Raw genomic sequence first — 19,852 nt, forward strand, 5'->3', positions numbered from 1 at the left:
TCAGTGTGTGTGAAACCAGATCCCGATAGAGCAGCGCTGCAGAAAATCTGCACAATTAAAGGCTCTTCTAAACAATACCCACACCCGCCCACCCACCAACCAGCCTGCCTTCAACATCTTGCTTTCAGAAATCCATGTTCTGCTTGTGTGCTGTCGCTTTAATAAAGCTGAGGGTAAATTACATAGATAGCAATGGACGCAACTTTGAATACATCTGTTGAGGGTGGATGTTTCTGTGAGTCGGAGGAGCAGAGACAGAAGCTTTTAGTCTATTTCAAGAGAAGGACTCTTAAACTCCTTCAAACTGACGTCTCCTGGCCTCATTAAAACGTTATGCATCTGTGAACAGGGTTAACGTGACAAAAACAAACCGCCTTCACACAGATGCGTTCTTTCTGCTTTTTGTCTGACACCGGTAAACACCAGAAATGCCCAGCATACGTTAATACCAAAACACAAACACACACACACACAAGTATTAAATAATTAACAGCCTGAGATTAGTCAGTCAGCCTCGGGCCATGGAGGTCCATCGATTCCTCAGAATGCATTTTTAATGAGCCGCCAGTCGGCATTCATTTCAGCTGCCCATTGTCCGTGGACATGACGCACACATACAAACACACTGGGGGAGACAATTACCATGCAAATAAACACAGCATTCCTGATCTACTGAACAGTGGGCGTCCCCCCCGGTAAACCGTCAAGCTGCTCAGCTTTGATCTTAAACAAGCCTGTGAGTGAAGCTACAGTGAAAACAGGGCTTTTATTCATTTTGTGGTGTGTGACTGAATTACAGCAAAGGTGTTACCTGTGTGAGGGACCATATTTGGGTGAGAAATTAGGCGGAGCCACAGAAACCCCTGCTTTAAACGCTTAACTGTTAAAAAAAATAAACCGAAATAAACTGAACTCTTTATATTTAACCGGATACCCAAAACATTTCATACAAATGTATTTTGGACACTAATATCTTCAATCATCTTTGTGTTTTTATGGACTTTACAAATGTTATGGATCTGGCTCCTAATTTAATTATATATATATATATATATATATATATATATATATATATATATATATATATATATATATATATATATATATATCCCAAACAACACAGCTTCTCCGCTGGTCTCTTTCTATTACTTAAGTAAATGAATCAACTGTTTTTCATCTAATTGGTTAACTTACAAAAAGTGATTTGCAGAAGGTGCTGGGTTTGAATCCTTCAAAGGAATTCTTGCAATAAGCGTACATGTTCTCCCTTTGCCTGCACTGATTTTCTCCAAGTTCTCTGGTTTTTCCCCCAAAGTAATAAACATACATCTTAGAGTTATTGGCAGTTTTGCATTGCTTTTTGATATGAGCGCACGCATGATTGTCTGTCCTGCATGTTTGATGCTTTGGTTCTGTATTGTCAGTCCAACTTATCCAGGGTGTAACCCATGTTTCACTGCTGAAGAACCCAGCAATGATTAAATCTGCAGAGAAATGGATGAAAAGAATCCTGTCCATGCAATGTTCAAGGACTGGACCAAAACAGTTGCTAGAAAAAATAAAAAACAGTGCCCATTATGACACTGAAATTCCTTCAGAAAATCTCAAGAATTTTTGAGAACTATTAAAACTCAAAGAAAGTTTGGCACTTTGGAAAATAAATATAGAAGATAGGAGGTGGTTTAAAAATGTAACAAAAGATTGTATGTTCAGGACAGTTTGTGCCATTTTCATTTCTTGAAATTGTCTTGAGAAAGTAGGAAGTGAAAGTTACAAGTTACAAACAGAGAAGAACGCTTTTCTTCTCTTAGCAACTCCAGAATGTCAACTGCGACGTCAACGTCTGACGACTTGAGAGCACATGACCATCTGGTTTCTGATCCAGTGTTTGCAAAGGCTCATAAGCTTTGTATGTGAAATTTATTTTCCACTGTGACAAAAGTTAAAAACAGAAATCACATTGAGCAGAGCAGAGAGACGTTGGTCTTCCATTCGTCCTACCTTTCCTGTCTCTCTTTCAAAGTCGACGTATTCCCTGGATGGAACCTGCCTCTGGTCTCCGTGGAGGTTGGCTGGGAAAAACTGCAGGGAGAGGTTGGTACCTGTTGCTACGAAGGCCTGTGGATACAGAAAGGACGAAGATAAGATGGATGCAAAAATCCAAAATCTAAGCATACTCTGCTGGATCTTTTAGGAAAAGGAACTTGAGACGGAATGGGATTTGGAATCTGTGTGTCCGATCAAGTGACACGAATCATCTGGTTCCTTTAACACACAATGGATGCATCACTTAGTTCCCTTTGGTTTTTGTCCAAATGCAACATGGACAACAGGGAAAAACCAATCGAGACCGGCAGAAAGAAATTTCAAGCAGAAAACAGAACCAGTACAGCACCAAGTCTACCTTTATCAAGAGAGGACAACAAAAACTAAGCTGTAAATCGGATACAAAAGCAAATCACCTCATTATTTATTCTATACTCTGTTGGTATTGTTATGCTGCACCAGGAGGTACAGCAGAGAGTAAATGATTTCTGATTCCATAAAGCCAGTAAACCCTTTCCTGTTTTTAAATGATGTTGTTCAATCCAAGAAAGGTTAAAAAATAAAAAAGCAGGACTTCTATTCTGAAGCTGAAAATGTTTTGCTTCTCGCCCAGGAAGCTTTCTCAATTCAAAATGGTAGTAAGGCGCTTCATAGACCTGCAGGTGAGGCCTCGTTAGAGCTTAGATTCACATGTAGTATTTACCCGTTTCACTTCCCATCCAGCTTCCTGAATGGGAAGCGAAACATCTTCAGCTTCAGAATAGAAGTCAAGTTGTTTTGTTTTTAACTTTTTTTTTGGATTGATCATAACCTGTATGAGTGAAGATCTTCACCAGCATAAAAGTTCTTGTGTTTCTTCTTTTCATTAATGCATTATATGGATACTTTTGTGAATATGGAGCATTCACTCAGTGTAACATTAAGCAGTTCTGTATCAAATATGTAGAGCAGCAAGAAAGTGAATCCTAGATTTCCAAGAAAAATTTGAGCCCCTCAGGAAAAGCATGTTTTATTGTTCTGGAAAACATGAACAAGTGAAAGCATGTAAATGTTGAAGAGAAGGGGACCGAAGATGGAACCCTGGGGAACCCCTCAAATTAATTTATTAAAAATATTAAAATATTTTATCTTAAAGATAGGATTTAAGCCATCTGAGCACTGTGCCAGATATACTAACCAAAGGCCACTCTGTGTTGGTCTGTAACATAAGATCCCAAATAATACACAAAAACGTGAGAAAATGTGCAAAAAAAATTAGCAAAACTGCGCAATGGACTATGGTCCAATGCATGGAGCTGTTGCAGAGCTGGAGAGCTCTTTCAGCGACAGACTGCTGCATGGTTGATGCTCTAAAGAGCTCTTCTACAGGTCCTTTCTCCTAGCTGCTGTTAATCTCTGCTGCTCACAACGGGCTTAATAATTGTTTACATCATGCTAATGGTTGCACAGGTTCTGATCCGATCATTAACCGTTTACATTGTCCCCAGATCCCCAAGCAACATGCACACACCTTAGCTACTTCGGGAAGATGCTACACTATCATGCACATTGAATATCATCGTATATAGAGTCTTCTTCAAAAAACGTCCGTGCTCACCACAGTACAGAGACCGCCCTTATCAAGGTGTTTAATGACATCCATATAAATACAGACTGTGGAAGAACCACCGTGCTGGTTCTATTGGACCTCAGTGCAGCATTTGATACTGTTGATCACTCCATCCTGTTAGAACGCCTGGAGAACTGGGTCGGCCTTTCTGGTACAGCTCTCCACTGGTTTAAATCCTACTTAAAGGACAGGGACTTTTTTGTATCAGTAGGTAACTTTACATCAGAGATGACAAAAATCACATGTGGGGTTCCCCAAGGGTCCATCCTGGGTCCCCTCCTATTCAATATCTACATGCTCCCTCTAGCTCAGATAATAAAAAATAACAACATCAGCTACCATAACTATGCAGACGACACACAGCTCTACATCACCATGTCACCAGGTGACTATGAACCAATTCAGGCACTGAGTAAATGCCTAGAAGAAATCAATACGTGGATGTGCCAAAATTTTCTCCAATTGAATAAAAACAAAACTGAAGTAATAATATTTGGACCAATAGAGGAAAGATCAAAAGTTAGCACACAGCTTCAGTCGCTTCAGCTAAAAACCACCAATCAGGCCCGAAATCTGGGAGTAGTGATGGACTCAGACCTGAACCTTCAAAAGCATCTAAAGACAATTACAAGGTCAGCTTTCTATCACCTGAAGAACATTTCTAGGATTAAAGGACTGATGTCTCAGCAGGATCTGGAAAAACTAATCCATGCGTTTATATTTAGTAGAATTGATTACTGCAACGGTGTTTTCACAGGACTTCCTAAAAAGTGGGTCAGACAGCTGCAGCTGATCCAGAACGCTGCTGCCCGCGTCCTCACTAAGACTAAGAAAGTAGAGCACATAACCCCAGTTCTAAAGTCCTTACACTGGCTCCCTGTATCTCAGAGAATAGACTTTAAAATACTTCTGTTAGTCTATAAATCCTTAAATGGCTTAGCACCTAAATACATTACAGACTTGTTATCAGTGTATCAACCCTCCAGACCACTAAGGTCTTCTGGCTCCAGCCTACTCCACATACCTAGAACCAGAACCAAACACGGAGAAGCAGCATTTAGTTCCTATGCTCCGTTTATCTGGAACAAACTTCCAGAAAACTGTAAAAGTGCGGAAAGCCTGAGTTCTTTTAAATCAAGATTAAAAACACATCTGTTTAAAATTGCCTTTGACTGTTCTAGTTAAACAGTTTTACTGTTTTTAATGTTCTTTTTTGTTACTACATTCTATCCCTACTTGCTTTTATTCTATTTTCTATCTACATTTTATTATTTTGGTATATCTTAATCATGTAAAGCACTTTGTATTGTCTTGTACTGAATTGTACTATATAAATAAATTTGCCTTGCCTTGCCTTGCCTTCTCCACGGTAAAAAAAAAATTCCACTGTGCAATATTTATTTACCCTGGTAATAACTTTTCTTATGTTCTACTTTTGGTGTCTCTTAAGAGTTAATTTTAGATTAGACTAGTTTGTTCTTTTTTGCCCTACTTTTTCATTGCTGATAATTGTGTGTAACAGTCTGTGTGTTGCCACTGTCACACCCAGATTTCCCCATTACGGGACAATAAAGGAATTCTCATCTTAAAAGTTCAAGGCGTATGAATACTTTAGAAAGGATGTGTTGTTTAAGAAAAGTGTCATGAATCTGCAGCGCTCAACCTCGCTGGGTGCAGTCATGTTCTCTAGCTGCCTTTCTTTCACAACAAAAGCACAAAGTGAACCTCTGGCTTGACCTCCTCGCCAAAACATTTGAACATATCACATCACAGCTACGGCCATTTCTTTGATTTCTCTAAAATGGTTTCTTGTCATAATGTGATGCACTTCTCTCCGGATGCACAGAAACAAACGATAGGAAAACGCAACAGAATGCATTTCTGTCTGCAGTCATAAAGCGATGAATTACAGCAAAGCGCCAAATCAAATTAGAGAATTTGAGTTTTTTTCCATCTCACTGTGCGCGCACGTCTTTTGTCTTTGTGTGTGATATATGTTGCTGAGACAGATCAATACTAAAGGCATTAGAGATGGGACTGAAGCTGGAAGCATATGAATTATGCACCCTGTCAAATGTGTCCCTCATGGTAGACTGAAAGGACGTCAAAGAAAACGTGAATAACACAGAGTAAGGACAGAACAACGCTGAATAGAGGAGAAGAAATTAGAGGGTACAAACTCAAAAAACGTCCGACTCATCATTTCTGCTGGATTTGAAGTATTGGATTACAACCATCTGATTCTAATTTGCTGCCTACTACTGCTGGCGAGGATGACACAGAGCAGAAAGCCAAGAAAGAGAGGGAGAAGGTGGAGGGAAAAATAAGAGGGAATAAAAATATGGAGATGAAATGGAGTCAGACAAAGGCTGGGAAAAAAACAAGCTGGATGTAACGAAAAGGTGGATAAAAACAGAAAGAGGAAACAAGCACAAAATGAAAACAAAGATAAAGAAGACAGAGGAAAGGAAATGAAATAAAAAGGGCAGACGGAGTGAGTGAGCCTAGAAACATGAAAATCAATAATAGTTTAGAAAGCGACTCATCTCTAATGAGCTGAGATGAGGATAATTTACTTCGAATTATTGTTCAATTTATCAAATCAATCCTGAACGTTTAGAGTTGTGCTCTGTGTGTGTGTGTGTGTGTGTGTGTGTGTGTGTGTGTGTGAGAGAGAGAGAGTGTGAGTGAGAGAGAGAGAGAGAGATTAGAAATACTTTACAAAAGGTTGTATTCGTCCTGTGCAAAAACATATATTTTTGAATTTAAGATCTCTGCAGTTCTTGAAACAGCTTTAAACATGATGCCACTTCTAACAGTTCTGTGTCCATTTGCTTGAAATCTCAATTAACACTTTTCTTTTCAAACCACACTAAATAAAAGTTTAGCTATAGGTTTCTGAAATTTTATGGCAAAACTTTACAACCAAATTTTTACCGTCTCAAGCTGTTTTAAACTCGTTCCACCCAGAATATTGTATTAAACTATAAAACTAAAGAAGAAAGTTGTTCTGGATTTCTTTACGTTTACAAATCGTAAAGAAAGTGGGGTTAAAACAGTTTGCCATAGTGTTTTTTCCTCTGGTACAATTAAAAATGGTTGTTCTTCTCTTTTTGAATACTGATAGTTTTCAATTAATTAACATGTAATAATAATAATAATAATAATAATAATAATAATAATAATAATAATAATAATAATAATACATCAAATTTATATAGGGATTTTTCGACACTCAAAGATGCTTTACAAAAGAATAACTGTTTTAATTTTGTAGATTTGGTATCAATTTCAATCAACCATGAAATGAGAACTTTCAAAAGAAAAAAAATCATGTAAAAAAAGAATGTTAGTTTTTATTTAGATTTTATCAAAAGATGTTCTGTATTTCTAGCCTTCTCAATAAACAAAGGGAAATAGCTTTGTTTGTATTACAGCTGTTAAACCGTTCTTCTAATTTCTAAACACCTATTTTCATGTTTCTACTGGTATCTTTGTCTTTGTCTTTGTCAGAAGGTCTCCTTGCAATCACCCTAATGTTTAACTCGATTTCCTTTTCAAATGCAACGTCGACATTACTTCCAGGCAGAAGAATCACGTTTATAAAATTAAAAATGACTTTAAACCAAAATCTGCCTGGAGTCAGAATAATTTTGGGTGTAACTTTACAAATCCCATATTTCCATAAATTCTTCCCTGCTCTGTTTAACTGCATCCAGTATGTCAGTGGAAGAAGTAAAATATCAGTAAGACAACAACAGTAAATATGTTTGTGTTTATTTACGCAACTGGAACTCTTACACTGATGATTTGTTAGAAAATAGTTTCTGACAGCATCCTGCTGTTTGCCTTCATTGGTGAATACTAGTTTGTAAAAAGTGAGTGAGTGAGTGAGTGAGTAAATGAGTAAATGAGTGAATGAGTGAGTGAATTAATGTTTTTATTGAACTGTCTAGGTACAGATATAAGACAGGCATGTTTTCTTGATATTTAAATCAAACCAAAACAAAAACATTTACAATACCGTATAAATTGTTGATTTCATTATTTTCTTCTATACTTTGATTTAGGTGTTTCACTGATTCAAAGTAAGCTGCATGGAGGCTCAGCTGGTAACACTGTTGCCTTGCAGCAAGGAGGTCCGGTGTTTAAATCCCCAGCCTGGGGTCTTTCTTAATGGAGTTTGCAGTAAAAACATTACTGTTAGGTTAATTGGACCTTAGGTATCGTTGTGCATGGTTGTCTGACCCGTATGTGACTGTCCCCCACTGCAAAGACAACTAGTTATAGACAGTGGATGGATTAATGCTCTGTAGAGCAGGGGTCTGCGTGAAGTGCCTACTTCTCCTCCTTAGCATTCAGTCAAGCTAATGAGCTAATATTTGAGTCAGGTGTGTTAAAAGAAGAGACATCGAAAAACTGCAGGAACCTAAAGTACCTGAGGGTGAGACCCGTAATGTAGAGCTTTGTCTTGTTTTTCCTGTACAGGACTTTTGCTTTATTATTATTAAGTCACCACTAATGTATGACAAAATACGTATTCCAGGAGAGCACATTTGCTGATAATCATTATCATTACAGTAGCTGAACGTTATGTGGAAACATTACTCATTATGACTCGACTGCTGCAATCACTGTTGTTTCTTTACTGTAAGGTTTTCTCAGCAGCTTTTTTTCTGCCTCACAAAGCAACATTTTCTGAAATGCAGCAGTCAGTTGTGAAATGTGGAGGTTAAATGTGCAAAAACATGAACTGTAATATGCAGTAGGTTCGTTTATGCACTAAACAGAGTTGCTTAGTTCTTTGTTGAGAAGTGGATTCTTTGTCTCGGTAGGATCAATTTTAAAGTTGCCTTGGAGAGATGCTCGTCTCATCATGTGCAACCCTGTCAAATAATAATAGTAATAACATTAATCATACATGAGACACTCAGTAATTTAACAGCATCAAACTAGTTTTTGAGGATATAAATACTACATATAATTTGTTATAGTGGTACTATTTTGTGAGTAATGAAACACTAGAAATAAATCGCTTTTCACAAAACATTTTCCATTCTTTTCTGCATCAGATATAATTAGAAATAATTAAAACATTCAGCATGATGTGAAAGCAAAATTGGCTAAAAACAAAAGAAAAATAAATTCTCTGCAGTTGTTTTAACTTTTCACCACACACTTGTTGGGACGTAAATGAAAACTGTGTTGAATCCAGAACTAAAGGCCAGTTGATAGTTTTCTAGATAACTATCGGTCCATCATCGTCGTTGTGTCCAACAGAAGGTCACACCAAGCATGATGACACTGAAAAATGGTCCTCAGACATGTTTATTCCATAGATAAATCTGCAGCATGATGTCACAGCTGGAGGTTATAAATACGGACGAGCGGACGCATCATGTCTCACTAAAAGATGTTGCAACCCCCCTCCTCTACCTGCTTGTGGCTTGCCAACTGATTAAACGGCGTTAGTCTAAAAACAGTGACGGGTGGAGCTCCTTCACAAGGTGATGTATTTGGGAACAGCTGAATCTGCTTTCTTTGTGAGCCAGCTGACCAGCAGTGCGCAGCGACAGGTGAGGTGGAGGGAGTGCTTCATCTCCTCTACGCTGCGTTCACCCTGCCGCTTCATTAAAGAGACGCGGATTCCCAGGAATGCTACGACAGAATCTTCCAGCAGGTTAGAAACTGCTAATAAATCCTCGTACGCCTTGACTCATCCACTACTAATGTGTTCATACATGTCAAAGAGGGTGGCACGTTTGAAATCAATCACATTATGTGAACACCAGCGATCTAATCTTAGAAACTGCTTATTCTGAAATCTCTCAACAGGATTTCTGCAGGAAAATACAAATGTGGTGAAAAATCTCTACCGCAGTATAGCTTCTAACAATGCACAGTGACTTTAAAAACAACTAATTTGGCTATTCTAAAATTCCAAAATATTTCCAGTTAAATTAAAGGATCTCTTAGCTTTATTCTGTGCTTTCTAAATACAATTTGATTCCTGGAGGTACTGAAAAACTATAAGAAAAGATGATCTAAGCAGCAACAGTTTTACACTGTGAGCCTAACGGTGAGCAGGCTTGTTGGGCTCTTTCATGCAACACTTCTTAATCTCTCCCGTTTTCCACATAGACTGGCGGCGTACGTTCAGACAAAGGCAGACCATCCATCTCTTCATTTTGGCTTCGTCTGAAGCCAGAGAGCGATGTGGTTTTCAAATGGTGGGGGGCAGATTTGGCCCAGATGTGATTCTCCTGCCACAAAATATTCCTTTGCAGCGACAACAGCAACAAGCAGGCCGCTAGCTCCAGAGAGAAAATAAAAAAAAGATCTTTTAGTGCAGCACAGGCCAACAAAGACCATTTACAGGCTGTAGAAAACACAGTTCGATACATGTGTGAAGGTAAAGCAATAATTTAAAAAGCTACGCTTTCAAAAGCACAAAGGTTTCGGTCTTAATGTTCTAATTAATCAGCAATATCATCTTGTTTCACTCATTCTCACCTACAACGACCGAGCAGCTAAAAGGTTGAATGTTCTGTGAAAGAGTTACCTTTATTATAGACTCTTGCTTAGGTCTTGCATCAAAATCAAACAAGCAATAAGCATCATAATTTTGGTAAAATGGTGAAAAGTCATATTTGTCGAGCATCAGTGTGCACAAGAGTTGCTTTTCTCTTTAAAATAAAAAACAAGTAGTGTTATTACCATGTAACAAACACACCATTGTATTTTTTTTCCTCAAGGTTCACACACCATGAGATATGACTCACCATTTCTCCTTTTGCCTACTGAGGAGAAAAACAACATTTAATTTCTCAATAAATCAGTTAATGATCTTTGATAAGGAATGCTCATTTTTACCATAAAACAAGTCCTGAGGGAAAACCGTTTTGTTGCAGATCACTAAACTCTCATCCATGACGCCTTAATCACGGCCCCGACAGAGCTGCCCTGAAGGCATGCTGCTGCTACTGCTGAGCAACGCTGGAGAACATGAAGGCAACAAGTTAGAGTTGACGGGTCTCAGTCCTGCTTCCTGCTGCAGGGACACTTTGGAGCATCAACAACCGAGCTCCTTTCATGAGTCCAGAGCGAGCAGCGCAGCATTCAGACATCAGACGTCTATTTAAATTCAGCTAAAATAAGACAACATGTGAGGCTTCATATCAAAACAAAATAAACCAATCAAAAGGCATTTTGGAGGGTTCTAAATTCAAGCCATTAAATAAATTAGACCGTAATTTAGCACATTAGTTTCTGAATGTTATGTTCAACGCTCGTTGAATTGAATAGTTTTGCTAAAATTCAGCCGAAGGTGTTGGCTCATTCCCATGCGTTGTTCGTGGCGCCCAGAACAGGGATGGGTTACATTGTAAATAATACGTGTCAATTTAATTAAAGCAAATAACTGTCAAACTTGTGGTTGAGACTGTTTCTGTGTTGGAGCGACAACTTAAGTTTGTATCCAGCTTCAACTTGTTTTGCAACAACATCAAAATCAAACTTGGGCTTCTTAACCCTCAGGCAGTCATTGCCACTGATTTGCACATCTTACCTGTGATTGCCAAGGAACCAACACACACACACCACCACCTAGTTGGGGTAGATGTTTAAAAATTAGCACTATTTTACTAAAGCTTTGCGCCATAATCACAAACCAATTATATACCAAATGAATCTAAACAATTAGTTGAGTTTAACTAATTTAGTTAGGTGTCTTGTAATGGTTAAACTGAACAAAATTTTTTTTTACTCAAAAATACTGATTAAAATGTATGCAAATGAATGCACCAGTTAGGTGGGATTCCAACAGTTTGTCTGTGTGTGTGCACATCAAAAATAAATGAGTTGCCACAGGCATTCCCAGATCCAGTGTACAAAGGTGTCCGTGAAGTTCCTGTAGAACTTCCTGATCAAATTTCAACAAAAAACTGCCACAAGTACCTAAAACTTCACCTTAAAGGAATTTTGCACGGCACAGTTTGTGCCGATGAGGTTGAACCGTGAAGACAGTCATGCTTACAATATGTCTTAAAAATGTACTGAGCATTTTTTTTATTTCTTTCATTTTATGTTTCATCAATATTGTTTTTTAAATCAACATTATGTTTAATTTCGCAGACATTTCTTCCAAATTTTTAAAAGAAATATGATTGTATTTACAGACCTCTAATAAAGCACATATATTCTGAACCGCATAACAGTCAAAGCTGCTGTGCTTCCCATCTTCAGCACCAATGTTTGCTCAGACCTTATCAGAAGTGCAATGCTGTGTACCTTTGTTGGAATTCAAGTCTGTTATAACTACAAAAACTACCATAGCAATAAACACCATAAATTCATTAGGAAAGCAGGTTGGGTTCCATCTATGCTCCTCTAATGTCATCCAGCCATCTACTTTTTCATGTGTTTGGACCACCCGAACACACACACACATCATATATATATATATATATATATATATATATATATATATGTATGTATATATGCATGTATGTATATATATATATATATATATATATATATATATATATATATATATATAGATATAGATAGATAGATAGATAGATAGATAGATAGATAGATAGATAGATAGATAGATAGATAGATAGATAGATAGATAGATAGATAGATAGATAGATAGATAGATTAGAGTAGTGCACAGATATTTGAACATGTGTTCCGATTAGGCTCGTTTGTCACAAATTTTGAACAGGTGCATACTTTTCATCAAGCCCACATTTCTTTATTAAAAATGTTTTTTTTTAAATATGTCTGATATTATATTTTAATCATAAATGTTGTGTTTTCATTCGCTGTAAGCAGAAAATCTTCATAATTAACATTAACAAAGGCTTGAAAGCAATGGTATATGTATAGTTATTTTATATCACGTGTATACCATTGTGAAGTGTTACTGAATTAAATAAACTTTTTAATAATAATATTTTCATTTATTGACTGCGTTTGCACGTTTTGCATAAATGAAAATTAGAATCTGGTCTTTATTCACGTCCAGATCTTGTGACCCATAAGACTTCAGGTCTAGCACCGCCTCTGGAGGCTCCAAACACAAACATGCAGAGCACCTTCCTCTTTGCTGGGTGTCATAAATGGCGCTCAGCAATCAGCACCATCCCGTTCTGTCTTTACACGAGTCTCTGAATTAAACACATCTAGTTCTGGACTCACAACTTCTGAGCGTCCGTCCCTGCAGGCGTTCTGGAAGCGGGCTTGTCTCTCCTCATGGGGCCGGTCCCTGAAGCCAGTGTATTTAATCTAAAAAAAAAAAAAAAAAAGGGAAAAAAAAGCATTCGTGTCATTAGATGAACCAGTTTTGCACAGAAACTCTTCTACACAAATATTAAATTAATAAAATTATTAATTTTTTGTTCTCGGCTCGAAAGTAAAAATTGTTAAAGCCCCAGTGCTTCGTGAAAATAAAACACCTGAAAATGTAGGAACGCTTATAATAAAAAAATTAAGAATGCGCAAAATCCTAAACGAAGAAATGATAAATCCAACAACTGATTGCGAAGCATCTGTGTGAGTTAATAGTTCCTGACTTTAATCAGCATGTGCAGAGATGAAATAAATGAATATGAGAAGAAGCAGCGCTGCACCCGCCGCTTTCAGTCTTTCTTCTCTCTTTATTTCCGCCGTCTCACTCACCTCACACTCTCTGCTCAACTTGCGGAAAAACTCCTCATTCTCAAACTTGCTCCTCTGGTCCGGGACTACCCGCGGCATCTTCTCCGACCCTGCACGGCCACCCGAGCCTGTTTCCTCCTGATCCCGCACACTTTAAACTTCCACGGTGCGTTGTTGCCGACTGTCCCGCACTCAGCCTCTCTCTCTTTCACTTCTCTTCCGTGTCTGTCTGTCTTTCTGTGTTTTTTTTCTTCCTTCTCTGTGTGGAGCAATGTGCTCCCCTGCTGCTGGCCTCAGTGATTGGGACTGATGATCCGCTTCAGTTTGGTGCGGCTCCTGCGCGCTCCGGGTCGCCTCTGGCTCCAACTGGCTCTCAGAAAGTGACCCGCTGCTGTACATAAAGCTCACTTTGGCCTTGAGGCTCCCCCTCCACCTCCTCCTCCCTCCTTTCCTCTGTCTCTCCCTCGACGAGCGCCTGCTCTTGAGCCACAAACGAGCGCTCTCAGGTCTACCTGCAACTTTCCAGAGATTCTCCTCTTCTATGGATTCGTGCGTAAACGTGGATTTTACGCACAAATAAATAGCTGACTGAGGATACTTTGTCAGCTTCACTAAAAGTCAAACATTTAACAACAAAAGCTGTTTTAGGATCTTGTTAAAGACAAACCAACGACATAAGCAACATTTTATTCGTCATTTAAGACAGAAGAAACTGTTTAAAACACATACTCCAAAATAAACAAATAAAACAAATAAATTATGCGGCACATCCTGATGGGAAACAGAACAAGAGCATTTCTTCTTTGTTATCAGCTTCAGCCACAAAGTTCCTCTGCCCGTTTCCTTTGTGATGCCTTCTCCGCAGCTGTCAGAGCTGAAAATTACGACACTCTTGTTGGAACCTGAAGGCATTGCAGTCTACTTCCTGGCTCCGCCGAGTCGCTCTTGTGACTGTAGACCCAAAATACCGCCCCCACCGCACCTCCACCCCTCCTCATTCACAATACTATCACAACCGCACGCTGCATCCACTGCGCATGCGTGCCTCGGACCAGACCGCAGCAACTTTATGAGAACCGTATGTGTGAACAGGGAGGAGGCCGGCAGTGTATGAAAAGAATCCCGCAATAATCATAGAGTCTTCCAGAAAATAGACAAAGTATGTATTATTTGATCTCTTCTTTGTTTTCAACAAAACTTTATTGACTTTAAACATTTTAAACACAATGACATCAACAAAGGCAGTGAAATAGTCACATTTCACATATAAAACAAAACTAAAATGACAATAGATAAGTTATGAAGTAAATAATGATCACAGAAATGTCAGAGTTGTGCACACTGACCCCCAACTCCAACACGAGTCCCCACACTTTTTCAAATTCTTCTGCCTTTTCTCTAGTTTTTATGTCAACTTCTCCAGTACAGCACAAGATGCCATCTCCTTCACCCAAACATGTATCGGGGATATATCTTTTTTTCCCAAGACAAAGCAATCATCCATAGGTCAGCTGGTATAACCATACTAAATCTCCAAAATGCAATAAGGATTACTGGAGATCCCCCAAAAAAGGTAAAAAACAAAACAACTGGACTTTTTTCCAAAGTTTGAAGCCGTTGTTTTAGCTTAGATAACATGCAAATTAAACCCAAAACTGGGCGGACCAACGCCTTTTTGGGTAATAATATAAAGCTTGGAACTCCACACTACTCCAGACATTTGAACTGAGAAAGCTTTCTGGATGAGAAGCGAAACGTCTTCAAACTTCAGAAAAAAGTCCAGTTGTTTTGTTTTTTAATTTTTCTTGGAATGATCACGACCTGGATGACTGAGAATCTTCACCAGCGATTACTGGAGATATTTTATTTTTTGCTGTAATCTTCAAATAAAAATTTTAAATAAACTAAGATCCCTATGAATAAATTGGGAAAGCCCAGATAATGATGTGATTACTTTGTAAACGGCTGATTATATATTTAAGGCAACGCCTCAAATGTGTTGCTTCTTGGAAAACACCTTGTGAAGAAACCTTTTCTCCATTATTTATTTCTTCTAAACTTAAAATGTTTATTCTTAATGTCTATGTGCTTTCTGGAAACTAAACCAAATTCCTTGATTGTGATCGCAATCTTTGACAAATAAGCTAATTCTAATTTTTAATTCAACCAAATGCAAAGGAAATACACAAACTTCTGAATTTGAGGAAAGTTATAAACAATTCTTGCTGTCAGTATTCTGGCACAAAGAAACAAATTTGTTAATCCTAACTAAACCAAAGCATGGAAACGGTTAGTTTGATTTAATGTAAAACATGCTTGTCTTAGTTTCTACTGAAGACCAATTGAGTTGACCTACCACCAGGTGGTTGTTTTATCTTAGTTAACCCCTCAGACATCACAAGAAACCAGAACCACATTTACCGGAAACAGGGCAAATGTGAAATCTTCAGAAAAAAATTCTAAAGAACAATATTATAAGTGAATTTTTGTGGAATTGTATGAATTATTTTCACAATTCATTAAACAACTTTAGTATCAGGAGAAATAACCAACACCCAGAGTTTGACTACGGGGGCACAAAATGGAAGTAAGTCTGAGTGAAACCAGTAATAGGGGCCTCCTCCCCCCCCCCCCCCCCCCCCCAGAGCCCGCTCAGGAGGAAGCTGTATGATTTAAATTGTGTTAAAAACCCCAAACAGATAACTTCAGCTCAAAGCTCCAATACATTTCCAGATCGAGTCATAATTTGCTTTTCATTACTGACTTTTGAAGTTTTGGATAATCTGGTTATATTATTAAATTCTTCTCAACTTTCTCGTAACATTAACATCTGGCAGACCAGACGGTTTCGTCCAGACGTACCAAGTTCCAGACTGAGGCACAAAGGGGAGCCGGAGTTGCAGTTTCTGCCCCAAACATTTGGAGTATTTTACAAAATAAACCAAATCTTTCTACTGCACAGAACATAGGATAAAATCCCTGATTAACAGCCGTGGCTGATGTGGCGTTTTAATGCATTCTTGCCCACGTGTTATATTTAATTGTATTTCTCAGTCAGTCTGCTGCAGTGCCGGGATCTTGACACGTGCACCAGCGAAGAATAAGGTTTGATCCTGCAGTAAACAGACAGATAAAAACACGCTCTGTAATATTTCCATCACTCAAACACAGAATGAAGAGACTGAAGTTTCCAAATATCTCTCAGAAATCTTTATTAAACCGTGAACATGAGCCAGCAGGTTTTCAAAGCGCGCGCTCACATTGTGGCGCGGCGCTTCTCTGCCGTGACATGTTGTGCTGTTTGTTTTGAAGGTGTTTGCCAGGCTGTCTGCCTCTGTGTGTGTGTGGGCAGATCAGAAGGTGTTCGGATCAAAGAAAAGAACTTCTGATGAAGCTCTAACTACACAAACGTTTGAGAGTTTTGTCTAATTTTAACTGCGGTCGAATTAGCGGGACACTAAAACTTTTGCCCTAGTTGCGGTGCATCTGTGCTGAATGTTTTAGTGATGACTTTTCACGCTCAGAAACAAGGCCTCGGGCAACAGCATATGCTCCAAAACCTTTTTATGGAAAGAAACGCTCCTTTTATGACGCCCGTGTCATTGATTTCTACTAAAGCTCAGCCATTCAGATAGCCTGGAGAAGCTTCTCACACAGAGCTCGCTTTTTCCACTGCTGTGTGTGTGTGTGTTCTAGTTGGAGGGTGCAGGGGTGATTAAATACGGTAGCTGATGTTGTAAAAGGTTCATTAATTAATCAGAAAATCTGTGGTTGCCGTGGAAAACAGTTCTGACATGCAGTCTGGTCTCATCATCGCACAGGACGGTGGACACAACCGATAAAGTTTTCTCCTTCATGTTTTGTGTTTAGCTGAGTGAAGCTTAACTCGGACCAGAACGATTTATTTGACAGTTGGGTTTAAAACTTCTGCACCTCATTTCATTTTTAATACTTTAAAAATTTCCAGCTGCAAAAGACAGCAAATGTCATCTCCATGTACTTGACAAGGCAAAGAAATCCAGTTTATATACAAAATATATACTCTTATTAATCCAATCATATATCAATATTCCTTTGGATCGCATACAATCAAACTGGTAAGTAGTTATATAATGCACTCAAAATCATCTTAAATTGCAGATTGGTGAAAAAGCCTTTGTAACAAAGGAAGCCACATTAATTCTACTCGAAATAGAAGTACGAGGGAGAAAAACGGGTTAGAATGCAGGTCTCCTTGTGTTTGTGCTGTTCAGGCTTGTTTTATGCCCTATTTAAAGTTTTAGCATCTTTCTTCGGCCAAAGCTCAACCAAAGCAGCTCAAAATCAAATTTTAATGACAAAGCAAATAAATTCCTCTCTGTCTAATATTAACAGCAATATTTATCAAAGCTAGGCAAAATTCATGGGAGAATTGAAACGCTTTATAGACTTTATTTCCTTCCAAACCCGCTGATCTCATATCTTAAAATCATTTCGCTGATCGAGCTAAGGATAACTTTGAGGCTCTGATTACTTTTCTGTTTGGCTAAATTTACTGTAACTCAATAGCAAATGCCTTGTCAGTGGTGGCACCGTGTCAGAGAGTTGATTTCAGTGAAATGACACTAATAAAGGATGACTTCATGGACAGAGTGTCCAGAGGTTCGTCGTCTCCTCTGAGTGAACCTCAGCAATCGTTCTGGCTCCTCATCTCTTGATCAACTTTAGCGGGTTTACTCTATTTCAAATGTCTTTGATTTTTTAAGGTCTTTTCGGTACTTTTTTTTGTTTATTTATTTTGAATCTTTTACACTTCTTTAAAAAAAAAAGTTATCTTGGTTTCATGTAGCAGTTTTCTATGTGCTCATGGAACAGTCCTTCTACCACAACACCAGATCAGTGATTCTCCTGCAAGTTTTAGCTGTTTTCCTGCCTCAGCACAACACATTTAAATCAAGGCATTATGTCCTCACCTTGTCACTGGGTTCAGCACAAACAACTTGGCTCCAAGTTTTAATTACTGTGTAGAAAAGCAAAAAATTATAAAACAAAACAGAATAGTCATACTTGCTCTTACTGTTTCATTATAAAGCTGTCTGCTTTAAATTGATTAACTAGATGTGATACATTATGACAAATCAATTAAAGGAGCAATAAGTAAGAAACTTACCGCAAAATGAACCTAAATCATTCCTATTTGTCTCCCCGGGATGGAAGTAACATTCCCTATAAACAATCGGTCCTCTCCATCAACATTGTTTTAGTCAAGGTTTTCTCCTTTCAAACCTAGAGGTACGGTTCAAAACTACTTTGGTTCAGTGTATAGCCCGTGTTTACTTCCTGGTTCCTGAGCCAATCATATGAGAGTTCCCAAAACAAAGTGCAGCCTTTGGTGTTTTATGTTGGCAAAAGAGCAGCAGCCTGCCAACATGGAATTCAGTAAGAGAAGCAGAGCAGAAATACAACAGAATGCAACATTATATACCTATCCTGTGGAAGAAGAAATTCAGTGGAGTTTGACAGCAGCAACATAACCATTTACAAATGGCATCTTAGATTGTTGTCACTGTCACGCTATTGTACCGATTTGGAACACTAGGTTTCATTATTACTTATTGCTCCTTTAACTTTAATGCTTTATTCTTTAGCACAATAAGGATTGTGTTCTTAAAGCCCCATTGTGTAAGATTTTCACATGCTAAATGGATTTCAAACAACTTCACTGTAATAGCAACCATGGAAGCCTTGGAGTATAATAAGTGTAACAATGTAAACATGTTACCCATGTGTTAGCTACTGCTAATAGCTAATAGCTACGATGATCGTGTGGAATGGTTTTTGGCACTGTTGTCAAGTCTGCTTGTTTTAATCTAAAGTCAGAAATTCTGTCAGTCACGTTTTTTGGGCTCGTTTCTGAATGTGAAGCCGCTTATTTGTGGTCTGAAATAAGCAACTATGAACACCAGTAAAGAGACCCAGTCAGTCTTGATGCTGTACTACAGACAGTGAACGGACCGACCAACATCCCTTCTTTGTACAGTTCATACATACCCTTTGTCTCTATCCCGAGAGAGAGAGAGCGAGAGAGAGAGAGAGAGAGAGAGAGAGAGAGAGAGAGAGAGAGAGTATCAAGGTTATTGTCAGATATCGAAAACACGTACGACTGACAAGTTTGTCCCCTTTCGGCTTCTGAAATCAGAAATGGCGACACACCTATGTATTTATAAACTACTAATTAGTTATGAGAATGCTTATTATTATTATTAATATGAGGTTATTAGACTTTGCCAGAATATGTATTCATCAAAGCAATACTTGATTTTTGCTAATTAAATTAGTTACAAACTGTCCCTTTAAAAATTACACATTGTGTAGAGAACACATTGTTGTTTTCTTTACTATTCTTCCTTAGGCCTTGCAGGATTGTGGGGTTGATGCCTCTTTACAAGGAGAGTTCAAATGTTCAATATTTCAAATAAAGTTTTGTTTTTTAAGTACATTAATAAAGGTTTATCAGTTGCTTCGTATATTTTCTATCTTTGTCTCATGGCGCTG

At 38.3% G+C, this 19,852-nt stretch overlaps 1 protein-coding gene across 4 annotated transcripts in view; it reads right to left on the reverse strand.

Annotated features, from left to right (window-relative positions):
* Nucleotides 1-13,896, reverse strand: part of cbfb (core-binding factor subunit beta) — a 49,490-nt gene extending 35,594 nt beyond the window's left edge. For 2 of the 4 annotated variants that reach the window (XM_012856687.3, XM_012856686.3), the window contains exons 1-3: nt 13,340-13,896; nt 12,860-12,946; nt 2,002-2,118 (exon numbers count right to left, since the gene is read on the reverse strand). In XM_012856687.3, the coding sequence (XP_012712141.1) occupies nt 2,002-2,118; nt 12,860-12,946; nt 13,340-13,417 (282 nt within the window). In that variant the 5' untranslated portion in view covers nt 13,418-13,896. The remainder of the gene's footprint in view (nt 1-2,001; nt 2,119-12,859; nt 12,947-13,339) is intronic. The other 2 variants (XM_012856689.3, XM_012856688.3) reach the window with 2 other exon arrangements.
* Nucleotides 13,897-19,852: the final 5,956 nt, after the last annotated feature.

The sequence above is a fragment of the Fundulus heteroclitus genome, chromosome 2 (genome assembly GCF_011125445.2).
Source record: "Fundulus heteroclitus isolate FHET01 chromosome 2, MU-UCD_Fhet_4.1, whole genome shotgun sequence".
In the NCBI taxonomy this organism is placed as follows: Eukaryota; Metazoa; Chordata; class Actinopteri; order Cyprinodontiformes; family Fundulidae; genus Fundulus; species Fundulus heteroclitus.